The 16,483-nt window shown below is 42.7% G+C and overlaps 1 protein-coding gene across 1 annotated transcript in view; it reads right to left on the reverse strand.

Moving 5' to 3' along the window:
- The window catches only part of SCO1 (synthesis of cytochrome C oxidase 1), a 130,713-nt gene extending 120,562 nt beyond the window's left edge, over positions 1-10,151 (reverse strand). The window contains exons 1-2 of the mRNA XM_086930560.1: positions 9,912-10,151; positions 3,153-3,281 (exon numbers count right to left, since the gene is read on the reverse strand). Of these exons, the coding sequence (XP_086786686.1) occupies positions 3,153-3,281; positions 9,912-10,088 (306 nt within the window). The 5' untranslated portion in view covers positions 10,089-10,151. The remainder of the gene's footprint in view (positions 1-3,152; positions 3,282-9,911) is intronic.
- Between the last annotated feature and the right edge of the window lie 6,332 nt (positions 10,152-16,483).

The following is a 16,483-nucleotide window of genomic DNA, read 5'->3' on the forward strand; positions in this document are numbered from 1 at the left end:
TGCAGCGGTGCCCTCTGAGGTGGCTTGAGGTCACGGAGTCGGCAGCAGCGTTGTTGAGTTGCTTGTCCTCTGTTTGTAGCACAAAACAACAGTCCCCAGTGCTGTGGGCAGTAGAGTTTGAAGTATTTGTTGTTCCTGAGACTTCGTGAACAGGGGGCAAGCTCTACCTCAAGCCCTTGGAGAGACTCAAAAATTGGGTTGCAGAAAGTTCAGTCCAGGCCTTTCACTGCCCAAGACAGAAGCAGCCACTGCAGGCCAGCCCAGCAAAGCACCCAGCAAAGCAGTCGTTCCTTTTCGCGCTTCTACTTGGCAGTCTTCTTGATGCAGATGAGTTCTAAAGTTCAGGGGTTTGGGACCCAGTATTTATGTTAAAAATCCTTTGATCTTCCAGGCAGAGGGTGTCTGTGCCCAGCCAGAATCAGTTGGGCCTTATCTGGAGTAAATTCCTGGCAGAAGGTGGAGACGGCATTGGTCAGACGCAGACCAGGCCCTTTGAGGTGCAAGGAAATCTCCTCCCTCTTCCCCCATCGTAGCCCGGGTCTATTCAGCCATTTCCTGACCTACATAGCCCCTCGGTCCCATCAGCCTTCTGTCATCCAAAACCCAGACAGGCAATCCACATTCCAGCAGAGGCACATGGGATGACTGAGCAAGAAAATACCCACTTTCTAAAAGTGGAATTTTCAACCGCAGAATGTAAAAATAACCTTCACTAAAAGATGCATCTTTAGATTCTGAGTTCGGGCATACTAAATTTCATTTTCTTAGCGAATTCCCTGGGCCAGTTATGTTTATAAGATGTTATAAACAAAACCTCCCATTCTGTCCTATAGGGACCGGTTAGCCTTGCAATAGTGAAAAACGAAATTGGCTGTAATTCACTATTAGGACATGCCACATACACAAGGGCATGTCCTACCTTTCACATACACGGCACCCTGCCCACAGGTGTGCCTTGGGCCTACCTGAGGGGTGTCTGACATGTAAGAAAAGGGAAGGGTAGGGACCGGCCAGTGTGTGCACTCGCCAAGTTGACATGGCAGTTACAAACTGCGTGCAGAATCTGCAATGGTAGGTCTGAGTTACCGTTTCCAGGGCTACTCACGGGGTGGCACAACCAGTGCTGCAGACCCCCAAGTAGCATTCGATTCACCGGCCCTGGCACATGCAGTGCACTTTACTAGGGGTTAACAGGTAAATCAAATATCCAATCATGGAAAAAACATTCCATAACACAATTTACACAGAGAGCATATGCACTTTAGCACTGATTAGCAGTGGTAAAGTGCCCAGAGTCCTAAAAACCAACACAAACAGGTCAGGGGAAAATAGGAGGAAAAAGCAAAATGTTTGGGATAACCCTGCAAAAACGGCCATTTCCAACACTCAGTCAGTGCTTTGTGCTACTAGGCACTATTTTTATTTAAATCTTTAAACTTGCATTTCTCTGGTTCTACTAATTGGATTTTTGTCATTTTGGTCTCTAATATTATTTTCAATGTTACTCTATTTCTATAAATTAGTGTGGGGTTTTTCTTTTGTTGTGTTTTCACTTCATTACTATTTGAAGTGCTGCATAAATACATTTAACACATTCCCTCTAAGTGAAGCCTGACTGCTTTTGTGCAATGCTACCAAAAGTTTAAGCACAGGTTAATTTGGGGTTGGCCTGTGTTTCACCCTGACAAGAATTGTGGTTGCTCCTTGAGTAGGGTTTCATCTACCTCAACCAGTTACCCAATTTCCAACAAAGAGGAAAGAAGTTGTCTGGCTGGATTGCATTTCAAAATCCACTTAGACATATAGTTGAGAGAGTTTACATAGAGGACACAATAAACTATACAGAGCACCTAGAAAATAATAGTTACAGAATAGCCAGCTAATGTAAAGCTTTCAAAATAGGCTTAGCATTGCTGTAATGTACTGCAGAAACTACTAGGCATGCTGCCCGTTTTTGAACTGTTTGAAGTTGGGTCGAAAAAAAGATTTAATACCATGAGGCTAATATAATAATCTAACTTGGCACTGATTTTAAACTTGAAGAATCCCACCTGCTTTTTGTCACAGAATGTTGGCAACTATGATTGTCCCCTAGGGTACTAGCACTGGGTAGGTGAAGGAAATGCACAGTGGCTCTTTCTGGGTTTGATGCAGATGTACAATCTGTGTGTCCAGAGGAATTAATTGATCAGAAGCGAACATTTCAAATACAGTACAGAAAGCTGGTCTTAGAATGTCATCCACATTACCAATCGAACATTGATTGCGAAGAAAATAGATTAGTATTCAAATAGATACCCTTAATAAGATAGACAGGGCGATATGAAACAATCTTCCATCAGTAAAATGTTCCAGCTTTTATCAGCCTATAAGAAGATAAATCGTACTGTTTTGTCTTTTCTATCTTATAAAAGTGATGAGCACAACAATGTTCCCAAGATGGATAATGACTTTGCTCTAAAGGGGTACTTTTGCTTTATATTTATTTAAGTTGTGTATGTATTTATATTCATAGATCAGAAACCCTTCTAGAAAGCAAAGGAGGGATGTACAACATTTTAAAGACACAAACGTGTGTCTAAGTGCTTTCAGCAAAGAAAGGGTGAATGGCATCTAAAGTGTGGAAGCCCCATACTGACTTTATGCAGGTAACAACATTAGCAACAAATGAAAATGTTTAATCCAATGTTTCCGAATCATTGGGATTTTCTTTGGGTAGCATTCAATTCTGTTGTTTTTTTTATCTTTCTGATTATACGCAATGACACGATTTTACATTTTTACACAGAAAACATTGGCACAAATTAATCCAAGCTACAACGAATTAAGACAAGGTTCTATCAACGAACACTAACTACTATTAACCAATGTACAGGTTTTTTATAAATGTGCATCTATTTATTTTTTTCGGTGACAGTGTACTATTAAAATCTGATTACCTCTTGTTTTAACTAGAAATGGATCCTTGCCTCACTTTCCTCAAGATCTTGTTGTAAAAGAGAAGTGCTCCATTTTGGCACACGGAAAAGACCATGCCTTAACAGATGTAAGCATGGAAGATAAAGTAGATTTGGATGCCTCATATAAGCAAATCGTATTTGTTTAAATAGCTTGTAACCAAAACACAGTTAAAATCAATGTGACTTCCTTACCCCTGGTTTTGAAGCACCTTTATTTGATTTCTGTCCAGGTGGCGGCGGTGGTATCGTAGCCAGTGATCGCAAGGGCAAATGCTGTATATTCCACCATTTTGACTTTATATCAATTTTAATACGCAGCAACTATCAATGGAAAAGAAAACGAGTAAGTGGCTCAGAACACATTAATTGAATTTGCTAAAGCTGTACATATAACTTTTCTACAAGAGAATGTGACTCTTCAAGAAAAATGTAAAGTTTGCCAAAGCACTTAAACCGTCTTACAGATTGCTTTATTTATACGTATTTCAACAGACAGAGGCTTTAATTCTTTTTAGGCTGGGTAGAGAGCTTTGGGTTTGTCGCAGAACTGTTCCATTGAACGAGAACATGAAAAGGACTCTACTGCTCAGTTAAGTGTATGAGACTTCTCCTTGTACCACTCATCATAGCTTCTGACAGGCGCAAATGTATGTTACAATGCATGTGCATCAAACAAGCCACGTTAAATATGTGCCTGTAGATAGTTGCTGTTAGGAGTTATAGTCTTATGCATAATTTCAAAAACATTGAGATGGACTTCATTAATTATAGCTGCCAGAAAAAGAGCAGGGCTACTGGCTGCTATAAAGTCAAAGAAAATACACCTTTTTCCATTTCCCTGTGACTGACGTGTAAGATTAGTCAGCTGACATGTTAACATTCATTAGCATATGTTAACAAACAATAGCTTGTTTTTTTTTATACGTCTGATAAGTTTCATCTTTCAATTAAATCGGTAGGTCTCCGGGTAGCATAGATATTTTGTTGCACTTGCCACTTCTGCAGAAAAAAAAGCAAACCAAATTAACATTAGTTTTGTAGTTTTTTTAAGTCCGGTCTATCCATGGTTTTTACTGTCTCGGCACCCTCCCATGTAATAAAAATAATCATGAACAAAAATAAAAACAACTATTTGCAATGCAAAAGGTCTCGCATTTGCGAGAGTTTAAGCTATTGGCATTGTAAATGACAATTCCTTTTATTTATCGGTTTTGATAATTAACACATAATAAAAGGCATTGTCATTTACAATGCCAATAGCTCAAACTGTTGTAAAGGCCATGACCTATTGCATTTCAAAGAAGAAGCTGCCATTGTCCGGAGCTGCTTGGAAAGTGAAAGCACGCATGGCGCGCTAAAAGTTGCAGGAAAGCATGTCATACCTGCGGTAGCTAAGACTTATAGTGTAACAACAGAAGTAAAAGGGCCAGTCCTCATGAGAGTTTACAAATGAAGACAAGGTGGGACTGACAAGCCTATTAACGAATCAGAAGCCAGCATTTATGAAGTACAAGGACACAAGCCAATGACAAATACGGACAGACAACGGCCAGGGCTTCAAGTACATACCCCAATACAGCATGCCTTGCAGAGCAGCGCATGAACTGACACCTAAAAATACCATATATACATACATACATACATACATACATAGAGGGGCTTTAGGCCAGCCCTCTTTGACTTCCATTCAGATATCGATTTGCCAACCACAGAATGCAGTTTGGGCCAAACGGCAAGCCAGCTTGAGCTATTGGCATTCCTACACTGTAAGTGACAGCATTTTCCTGATCACATATGATCATCCAACTAACAAGAAATGCAGGTCAGTACTTTTTTCTTTCCATTTTTTATCATTTTTAGGTCTGACTTGGCAGCACAGCTGTCGCTAGACCTGATGTGATTAACAGAAAAGCTTTCAAAACGAGTACTGAGAGGGGAGCTTGCTAAATTTGGCTGCTCTGAGAATATGATTTCATTTGGATAGGAGTTGTGTGCTTCCTCTAAATACGTACTGAAATCGCACTCCAATTGGATGGTGGAGGGTTAGCCTCACCTAACATGGCTGCCAGATTCCAAAGTAATGATGCAGTGGTGTGCAAGAGGTTAAACTCTCCATCACACTGCCCATCACAGCCAGGAAAAACCTGGCGGTAAGGGGCAGTGAAAGCTGTTCAATGCTGCTTCCCTTACCACAAGAGAGAGCCCCTTAGCAAGGGGACCATTTTGATTTTAAAAGGAGTTTGGAGTTTTGTTTTTGAAACTTAAAATAAATGAGTTCGATGGACGGCTTTATGATGTTGACGGAGCTGGGTGTCAAACTTAAATAAAAATTAACATGAAGCGCAATGATGGCGGTTCCTCCCAAGGCTTTAGAAATTATAATCAGCTTGGTAGTCATTTCTAAATGTGTTGGGCGGGGTAGTCTCAGCTTGGCAGATGTGAATTCCTCCGTCAGGCCAACATAGATACTATGTCCGCCAAATAATTAATTGAGCATATATATAAGGCAATTTTCATCCTGGAGAATACACAAACCTAGTACCCTCACTAATCCAGGTCACTACAGCCTAAAGATGCAGGTGGAGGACCCTCACAGGACCTCTGACCCTCATCCACAGTACTTAGGCTGGGGTCTACAGCTGCCACCTTGTTGCCGAATGATTGACTTTCCTAATGAAAAGAACTGCCCACTTAAAATAAAGAATACCCCTGACAGAGTCACCCCTTGGTACCTCCACCCATGTTAAGTACCCCAGGATCCCTGCAACACCTATCCTCTGAGAAAAACGAATCCATCTCCCATACCATTGGACTCTAAAACCCCACCAGGTCAACTGGAAGTGCCCCCATCCACTTGAAGCCCGCAGACATGCGTTTGCTCAGGTGGAAGCAGCCCAGAGCATCTTAACCTAACTGCGCAGCACCAGCCTTATCTTAGAAGGCGTACACTAGTGTTCAGCATTCTCAGTCTATAAATTTTGAGTAAGAACCGGCTAGTGAAAAAAATAAAAAAACAGTTAGTCAAAAGCAAAAATGTCCAGTGGGATAAAATGGTTAGAACCCATTTCCTACAGAAACATATCTTGCCTTAGCAGCAGCAGACAACCCTCTTTCCTAAATCGATAATGTAAGTCTGTAAACTGGCAGCCAAAAGGTTTGTGCTGTTGGGGGCCGGGGCTACTTGTCCAGAGGAAAAAATAAACTTGATGAGCTGCTGTCTTAAACCCCAACTAATATGTCCTAGGCCTGGGCTATATAAATTTGCCAACCCCCTGAAAGACTAAGCTTTTTAAGTGTCCTTAGCAGTAGCGGCTGGTGACATTTGAAAGTGGTGAGGTGTAAATACTGCACTGTGGCAAGAGAACTACCCCGAACCACCTATGGGGGGTTCCGGGGGTCTCCCCCGCGAACATTTTGAAAAAAAGAGTGGGCAAATGTTGCATTCTAAAGCAAATTTGAGAAAGAAAATAGGTGGTTTGGCGAACACATCTCTGGAAGTAGCTAGATAAGTCTCTTTGCACTTGCACAGATACATCACTCTCCCTGCATTGACATAGGCACAGTCACCCTACACTCCTAGACCCATTACTCACCCTTCTCTGACAGATCAGTAAGCCAGCATTCACCCATCCACATCACTCACCCTGGACTCACACAGGCACACTGCTCAACCTGCAGTCACACAGACATCACTCACCCTGGACTTACACAGGCACACTGCTCAACCTGCACTCACACAGACATCCCTCACCCTTCGCTGCAGTGCACTCAATAGGTTTAATTTATTACAGCCTGTCCAGGTATTTGTGATACTATTTTAAAAAATGTAATTAATCCATTTTAACAATAATATACAGAGAATTCCTTCAATTACATTGCTCACGGTGACCATAATGTGCCATATAGACAAAGCATTAAACAACAGTGAAAATGATAACACCCTTATAGCATTCGGATTCTGTCCTGAAAAATTCAGTCATTCCAATGTTTGTTTTATGGAAAATAATTATTAAAAAAAATAAACTTGTGTGAAACAGGAAACAGACAAAAATGTATTTACATGTGCAACATCAAAGGCGAATAGAGATATCCTGCTTGGTTCATAGCTATAAGGCAGCAGTCAGCTGCAGCGCTTCATGACTTCCAGCCATGTGCTTTGCTTAAGTATTTAGCTTTTTAAAGTGCCCGACCCCAGAAGAAACAACAGGATTAAATAAAGCAGACCAAATCACAGAAGGCTTTGTTTAAACACAAACACAACACCAAAGTCCATCTGCCTCTGTAGGTGTGTGCACTCCTGATGTAGCGCTGTCATTTATAACAAAGTATGAGGCGCTGAGCAGGAGAGATGTTTAATATCCTGATTAATAAGTAATTGTTACCACACTAGATGCAGAAGCCATACCGCGCAGTAATTGAAACCGCCAAAATCAATAGTGCTGACAAGCTTAATTAAATAGGTCTCTGATGAGCCCAAACAGCATGGCGGCGGCCCACTTAACCCTTCCCCGGAGCAGCCTTTGATAAGAGGCAAAGTTCGGCGTGATGGATTTCGCCCCTGCGTTGCCGTGGGTGACTTACAAAGTGCGGGCAGAGTGTGGTTCTTACAGCGACACCCCTGGGATGTGGCCCCTGCTGGTGTTCAGACCCTGTCCTTTTGTCTTCTCTTGCACTTTGCATGCACCCCTTGAGCCTCTTGGCTTCTTCTGCACTCCACTAAAAGCACCTTGAGCCTCCTAAATATTCTGCACTCCTCACGAAGCTCTCCGAGTCTCCTGCCTTCTCGTGCACTCTAGTTGCTGCACTCTGAACCTCTTGGCTCATCACCGTGAGGAACCCTGATACTGCTGGCTTTGTCTACTCGTGACATGCATCACGATCACGCTGAGCCTCTTGGCTTCTCCCACACTCTGCATGCACCTCACTCACCTTCCTGGCTTTTTATGAACCCCACATGCACCACCTTAAGCCTCTTGACGTCTCCTGAGCTCTGCACGCAGCATCCTGCACCTCGTGGCTTTTCCTGCACTCTGCTCGCAGCACCCACCCAGAGTGTCTTGGCTTTCCTTCACTCCTCATGCACAACCCGAAGGCCGGAGCCTCTTTACTTCTGGCTGGTTGTCACCGCGATGGTGTCCTGGGACTCGCCAACAGCTCGTTCTCCAGATGACAATGCTAGTGTCTTCCTAAGTTCCTAAACGGTTTTGTTTGGCTGATTTCCTAGATTAGATATAAACGCTTTACGTTGCCCGAGTCCTCATAAATAATTGAATGCCATTCGGCAGGGGAATCCCTGTTTATTATTGCTGTGCTGACGCACTCGCCAATGCTCTGGTTTGGGCGCGAGAAGAGAGGCACTTTATGGGGGAAGGAATCCGAAGGCTATGAGAGAAAGCGACGACCTGCATCCTTCGAGTGGACACTCCGGGCACTTGGGACCGTTCAGATACCCAGGGACCAGACCCCTACTGCACACCGAACCTTGGGCCGGTCGCGGCTCGCGGAGGTGGGAGGGGGTTCACGGGGGGAGGGTGGCAGCAGGGTTTGGAATTCAATTAAATATCAAAAAGAAGGAAAACTTACCTCAGCCCTTCGGTCCGCGCCACCTCTGCGGCTTGGCGTCTTGTACACGAACGGCCCTGGAGTGGCCCCTCTTAGCCAATGCTGGCCCTGCCAGCAGCACCAGGCATGGCAAAGGGCACTGCTAATTTTCGCCCGAGGCACGCCCATTATGGGCATGCGCAAACAAGGTAAAACACAAGTGCGCATGAGTGGACAAGGTGCCCTCCATTCCCACTCATGCGCACTTGTGTTTTGCTGCTACACAGTCGTCAGTCAACATGACGCCAGACCCCCCCCCTTACCCCCCCTTCGTGGGCGATCCGACGTCATGCTGACTAGTTTAGTTCTCGCGTCTTTAGTTTGAACTATGCCGAGGGAGCTGCGGGCCATAGGGGCTACGCCCCCACGCCCCAATGGACGCACCGCGGCTGGTCCTTAGCTAAAAAGCAGCACTAGCTAATAATCATGATACATGACGTGGAACCACTTGGTATTTATATCTTGACTGCAGTTAAAGGTGTCTCATGAAATGGAACCACTTAGCATTTATGTTGTGACCGCTTGTGCGCTCTTATGTGTGGAGCACAATAAAAACAATCAACTCACTATGATCTTAAATTTCGCAGTAAATTTCATATCAATTATCACAGTCACAGAAACTTCCTGAATGCTGCAGGAAAACAAAATTGCTGCTTTTGCAAAGATCTGGAGTGCAGGATGCTCAGCTTCATTCCTCTACTTCAAAAAGAAATACATTTCTACTGTGGATCGATTGTACCTGAAAGCAGGAGTCTGACACAGGTAGCCAGCCTGTTGTGCGATTAAGGATACTGGGACTTAAAACAGGTGGGAGGAGGGGGAGGAGGGGGAGGAGGGGGGAGAGGGGGGGGGAGGGGGGTTGTACCAACACACTTTAGCTGTGAGTATTTGGGTCTCGAGCGCTACCATGAAGGTTCTGACTTTTGGCTGCTTGGAGCCTGAAGCTTGGGGTTCACCTCATCCATTTGTAAACACCGTACACACCACGTGGCTGCTATGTAAAATACATAAAGCAGAGAATGGATCATTTAAAGCCCGACACACAGTTGAAGCATTATCTGGCCACGATTATATTAACTACATCTAACCCCTTGCAATGTCACGAACCGGACTGAAAACGTAAGTAGCGCTACTCAATTAAAAGTTTAGGTCACGCCAACATGTAGCCGTCTAAGTCCTTCGTTTGTGCCCCTGTTCAGAGCCAAGGTGCGCGCAGTCCTACGTCTATGTCTGGACCACCGGTCACTAGCAACTGCTTCTTGTATGCGTCCACCAAGGTCCACCCCACTCTATCCAAATACGTTGGTTAAGTTATCCCGATCGATTGACAAAGTCGGCGTATTTACCTACCTGCTCCTTTCGCACTGAACTCAGTAGAGGGTATTGTTCTCTGTATAAAGCGCTGTACCAGCATCGTGGGGGGACCACCAGATAAGAATGCCCTACAGAACGTCGAGCCAGACATAGTAAGAGACATTGGGAGGAGGCACCTAGCGCCGAACCAGTGCTTCGCAGCACCACCGCCATCCTGAACACACATATGAATGACCTACTACACTCATGCGTAGAAACAATAGAAGGACAAGCATACATCTCCATACTGACAAATAGTTCGGCCATCTTAAGCCTTACTGGAATGCCGCGGAATGACAGATACGTAGTAGGCTTAGCGGCCATATCTGAAAGGATCGAAACCTCGGGGTATCCTGCTGGCCTTCATGCAGATGTCAACTTCGGGAGGGACTGTTTACAGTATGAAAATGATAAGTGTTATGTAAAACTTTAGTTATGAAACAAAATACTTAAGGCTAGTATTTTACAAAACAACGATCTGGTGTATAGATGTTCGCGGACTAAAGCAGTTGTTCAGTCTTTGAATTTTGAAAGTAATCATTACAGTGTGTTCGTTTTTTTGATTCTAACATTTCAAAAATTTTAAATTCTAAAATTTATAACTGATAAAAATAAGAGACAACCTTTGGTATAGTAGTAAGGTTTTGGCTGCATAATTCTCATACCTAAATACTTAATCCTAGTTTACCAATTTGTGTAATCTTGGTTACTTTAATTTATATTCCTGTATCTCCCTAGCTCTCTTTGTTGCTAAATGGAGATAGTGTAGTTTAGGAATATACACTAGCATTGAAGGCATTTTTTTAAATCTAGCTAAAGCTTTACAATTCTCTCCATCTCTGTGTCTCTAGTGGTCTCTGTCCTCTTTGAAATGGCTTGCTGTCTGTTAAGTGAGAGACACCAGGCAGCGGTGATGACAATGCTCCTTTATTTAAGTTAAAAGAACACAACCCACCGGCAGAAGCGGAGGCACGCAGCCGCCGGTCAGGTCACCAAAGTCACAACCGTTCAACTCAACTGTCATATGTAAATTACCAGCTGGCATTCTAGAATGCCAGCTGGTGGTGAACAGGGTAGCGCGAGGAGGGGACGGAGGCCTGGGGGGACAAAAGAGGATGAAAGGTAAAAGGGAACAACATAACACATCTCCTTCCTAATGGAAGAGATTCCGATGGCTGCGAACAACTTACCCAGGTTAATTCGCATACAAAGTCTTTGAACTTGCTCCGCCTGACACAGTACGCCCACATCTACTGGTGATACTTTCCTCGATGGCAGGTTCGCATACGGACTCCTGTTCTTCCCCCGATGATCCTGTGCTGTCAGCACTAGGGTACTCAATGGGTTCACTGCTACTGAGGTCTCTGTTTTCTCCTATAGACTCTATTTGACACTGGTTGGAAAGAGCATTGTCGGTCTCAGATTTGTGCCCCCTTTGTTCTCTAATGTTCTCTAATTCCTGCTCCCTCTTTCTCACTCAGACTCCTCTTGAAACAGCCAATCAAAGTTCCATTGTCTCTCCCAGCTGGTGGATGTCTCCTTCTCGGACGGTTTGACTGTATTAGACTCTACAACACTTTTGTTTCCTGCATCGTGCCTCTTCTGACAAGTAGATAGTGCAGATGCATGCCAAACTTTCCCATCGGTGAGAAGGGCAGAATTGCACAATATTTTTTCAACAACTAAGGGTTGAGTGAATCTGTTCTGTCCTTTCTCGATGAGACCACTTCTTCTTACCCTTACTGTATCTCCAACTTTTATTGTAAGAGGTTTGCACCCGTGTTTTAAGTCAAATCGTTTTTTGCATTCATTTTGTGCTTTTTGGACATTCTTCCTGACTTCTTCAGCAGACCACTCTGATCTTTTACTCGTCTTAATCCAACCCACATTGTCTTTGGAAAGTGGTGTTCTTCCTCTCATCATTTCAAAAGGGCTGATACCTGTATTCTTCCCTGGTGTTATTCTGTACGCCCAAATCATTTTCTTTATTTCCATTTTCCAACATAGCCTGTTGTTGTTGGCTAGTTGTATGGTTCCTTTCAAGACTCTATTAAATCTTTCCACAGCTCCGTTTCCTGCTGGGTGATAAACGGAAGTGGTTTTGTGAAGGATACCATCTCTCTCTCTCTATGAAGTTTTTGAAGAATCCAGAAGTAAATTGTCTTCAGTTGTCACTGACGACAACTTTGGGTATTCCTTCTCAAGTAAAAACATGGTTGAGAAACTTGATAATATCACTTGATTCAATTTTGTTGAGTACTTTGATCTCCGGCCATTTTGACAAATGGTCCCCCAAAACAATGACATAAACCAGTCCTCCTTGGTAACGTAAGGGGCCCATAACATCAATACCAACTCTCTCCCAGGGCATCCCTGGGCAAGGCAACGGATGCATAGGTGGTTTCAATGTGACTTAAGACTTATCAGCGTTTTCGCATTGGACACAGTTCCTGACTTTTCTCTCAATTTCCAAATCAGATCCTGGCCACCAGTACCAACCTTTAATACGTTGTTTAGTCTTGTTGATGCCCATATGCCTCTCATCAGCAGAAAACAACTAGGGGTTGGCTCTAATCAGTAAGGCTGAGCCCAAATCATTAAAGAACAAAAGTGAAGTGCCAGTACTGATATGGGTTAATTTAAATAAACAAATAATCATCCAGAACTCGAAGAGACATTCAAGAACGGGGATCGCTAGTTAATAGCGTTTTATGTTAGCAATTTTTTGAAAAAAACATTACTCTTAAATTTTCAGTTCATCATACAAAGAGAGAAATATTCAAAAAGGACACATAATACATTAAAAAGAAACTAACTGTGCATCAGTCATTCATTCCTTATTACATGCATATCACAAGCATACAATAACATTCAACCAGTCGGAGAAAAAAGGCAACAAAAACATATAATACAATATATATACAGTATAATACAAAAAGAGAAAACAAAGCCACAGTCTGCAAGACAATTTTATAATGGTATTAGAAACAATTATTTATGCTAAGTACATTCCTTTATATTGAACCTAGTGGTCAAAAATCTTTTAGAACTATTAGTTCTAGGTAATGTACAACAAGGGGCGGCAGGAAAGGTTCATTCGATAACCTGCAGCTCTCGCAGACCAAGATGTGGCAAAGCCTACGCGTTTCGAATCCCACCAAGTTCTTTGGGATTCTCTTCAGGGCCTCATGTGGTATCAATAAGTGTGGATGCCAAATGATCCGGAGGGCATCAAAGCTAATTAAACAATGTGCTCTATGGCTGCTACATAGAAGCCGATTGTTCCGATGATAAATCACAAACTCTGATTTGAATTCCGCATCACTCGCGGGATTCGAATTAAGCACAACTTCTTCCATTTGGCCCTTTCCATCTTATTGACGCGACGAAGCGCGAGTATAAAGCAGCCACACGCCCGACTTCACCAAACTCCAGACTTCTAAAGCTTCCGAAGACGTTCATAACGACTATAGAGACCGACCATGAAATGATTGTTTCACTCCGTCCGGGCCCTGAAACACTTCATTCCATTTCTGGGGCTCTTGTTCTGATCCTGGCTTTGTTTCACCGCCTCCCTACGGACACTTTAAAAAGAGAGACTGTTGCACTTTATACATGAGATCGGACTCAAGTTTCTTTAATTAACTTTGATGCCCTCCGGATCATTTGGCATCCACACTTATTGATACCACATGAGGCCCTGAAGAGAATCCCAAAGAACTTGGAGGGATTCGAAACGCGAAGGCTTTGCCACATCTTGGTCTGCGAGAGCTGCAGGTTATCGAATGAACCTTTCCTGCGGCCCCTTAATATAAAGGAATGTACTTAGCATAAATTATTTTTTCTAATACCATTGTAAAATTGTCTTGCAGACTGTGGCTTTGTTTTCTCTTTTTCTATCATACTGTATATATATTGTATTATATGTTTTTGTTGCCTTTTTTCTCCGACTGGTTGAATGTTATTGTATGCTTGTGATATGCATGTAATAAGGAATGAATGACTGATGCACAGTTCGTTTCTTTTTAATGTATTATGTGTCCTTTTTGAATATGTCTCTCTTTGTATGATGAACTGAAAATTTAAGAGTAATGTTTTTTTCAAAAAATTGCTAAAATAAAAAGCTATTAACTAGCGATCCCCGTTCTTGAATATCTCTTCGAGTTCTGGATGATTATTTGTTTATTTAAATTAACCCATATCAGTACTGGCTATGCCCCTCATGGCATATGTCCAGGATTCAGCTTTTTAGTGACTCAGGAGGTATCACCTTCCCTTGTCTTAAAAATGAATCCGCCTTCTGCAGACAACTCATTCCTGAGTTTCCAGAATGGCCTCAACTCCTTTCTAATGTGTTTTTTACTTGGCCAACCATTGGTGATATGTTTCTTCACTTCTTGTATCACTCCATCCAGTTCGTATTCTTTTATCCAAACTTCTCTTCTTCACTAATGTTTGCCACACAGAACTCATCTTCCTTACATTCTTCCTCATTTTTTCTTGGTAGGGGCAAACGACTGAGAAAGTCTGCCACCATGTTTCTTGCTCCTGGTAGGTACTGTACTTCATAGTTGTAGTCCAATAACCTGACTGACAAACGTGCCAATCTTGGAGAAGCATTATTTAAACCTTTCACTGGCGTAAATGCTCCAAACCCCACACGCATGCCAATGCCTCACGCTCGATCACTGAGTATTTTTCCTCAGTGGAGGTGAGAGAGCTTGATGCAAAGGCAATAGTTACTTCCTTTCCTTCTAATCCAATTTGCTTTAGTACAGCCCCGATGCCTTTGCCACTAGCATCTGTAGTGACGACACTCTTAAGACTAGGATTAAAAACTTGTAACGGTGGTGCTTCACAAATTTCTTGTTTAAGAGTCTCGAAAGCCTTCTTGCAACTTGCAGACCATTCGAATTTGTTTTTTCCCATAACTAGTTGTCTAATCTCATATGTTTTTGTAGAAAAATTCCGTACGAATTTAGAGTAGAATTCTAGCAACCCTAAGAAGGCTCTCACCTCCTCCCTGGTTTGTGGCTCTAGAGCATCTTTAATGGCTTTAATCAATTCTCTTTTTGGTTTTATGCCTTCAGGGGTGATCTCATGTCCCAGGTACGTCACTTTCTTCTCCGCAAACTTGCACATGGCATATTCAGCTGGAAATCCATGTTTTTGTAGGATTTTGAGTACGTGTACAAGTTTTTGATCATGGTCGACATGGTTTTTACCCATCACGAGGATGTCATCTTGGAAGATGAGCACATTTTTTGTTTCTCTAAAAATCTCATGCATGAGTCTCTGAAATAGCGCCACCACCAGCCGAAAAGGTACTCTTTTAAACCTATAGCACCCGAATGGCGATATGAAGCTGGTTAGGCTCCTGCTGTCTGGGTGTAACGGAACCTGGTGGTATGCGGCGGTTAAGTCTATTGTAGAGAATATTTTCATGTCTTTTGTTAATGAAAGCATTTCGTTTATTTTCGGCAGGGGGTATTGGTCGATAAGGATGTTTTGGTTGAAATCGCGTAAGTTAATGCATAATCTCAATTTATTATTGGACTTACGAGTAACTACCAATGATGCAACCCATTCCGATGACTCCGTTGGCTCAATGATGTCTGCCTCTACCAACATCTTTAATTATGCCGTTACTTCTTCCCTTAGAATGAAGGGAATGTTTCGCACTTTGTGTATACAAGGTACAGCTCCTTCTTTGAGTTTTATTTTGTGTTGGAACCCTTTCAATTTGCCGATGGTACAGTTGAAAACTTTAGGAAAACTGTTCACAGTATCTTTAACGAACCCCTTTTCTTGTTGTGGTAATAGTACAGGCTCAGCACTGTTAGGATTTAGCGTAATTCCTAATCTTCCTTGGTCCCTCCATCCTAATAGGGATGGTCCCTCCATCCTAATAGGGATGGTCCCTTCGCTGCCACGTATAATTTACTGGTTGTTTCTCTGTCTTTGAATTCAAATTTCAACTCCTATAACCCATAAGTTCTATGGGTTCTCCCGTAAATGTCTTCAATGTGATATCAGGGGATTCCATCCTTTGCCCTAGAGCACTTTGAAATTTCTCTCTCCATACTTTTTAATTTACTATAGTACATGGAGATCCTGAATCAGCCACAATTTCAATGTTCACTCCCCCAATGGCAACTTTGCATACAGGTTTCTTTTTCTTATTTTTATCCTTTTCTTGCTCGTCACCATCTTCAGTCACATTGAGTACACAGAGATTGTAATCAGACTCATCAGAGGAATCTTCTTCACACTCTGGGTTACCATCAACTAATCCGACTCTTCCGCTTACTTTCCTGTAGCACACTTTTTGAAAATGTCCCATTAAACCACATTTGCTACATTTGACATTCCGTGCAGGACATTTCCAATCGTTAGCCAAATGCTTATAGCTTCCACAACGATAGCATTTACGCTGAGCCCCATCCCTTTCTCCACTGTTCTGCTCTCTTCCTGCACTTCCTTTGCTTTTACTCCTATATTTATCCGTCTTCCCTGTCTTGTTGCCACTTACTTTAGCAATCACACTAACTTCCTCCTCTTTAGTTTTG

Source organism: Lissotriton vulgaris, chromosome 7, assembly GCF_964263255.1.
Source record: "Lissotriton vulgaris chromosome 7, aLisVul1.2, whole genome shotgun sequence".
In the NCBI taxonomy this organism is placed as follows: domain Eukaryota; kingdom Metazoa; phylum Chordata; class Amphibia; order Caudata; family Salamandridae; genus Lissotriton; species Lissotriton vulgaris.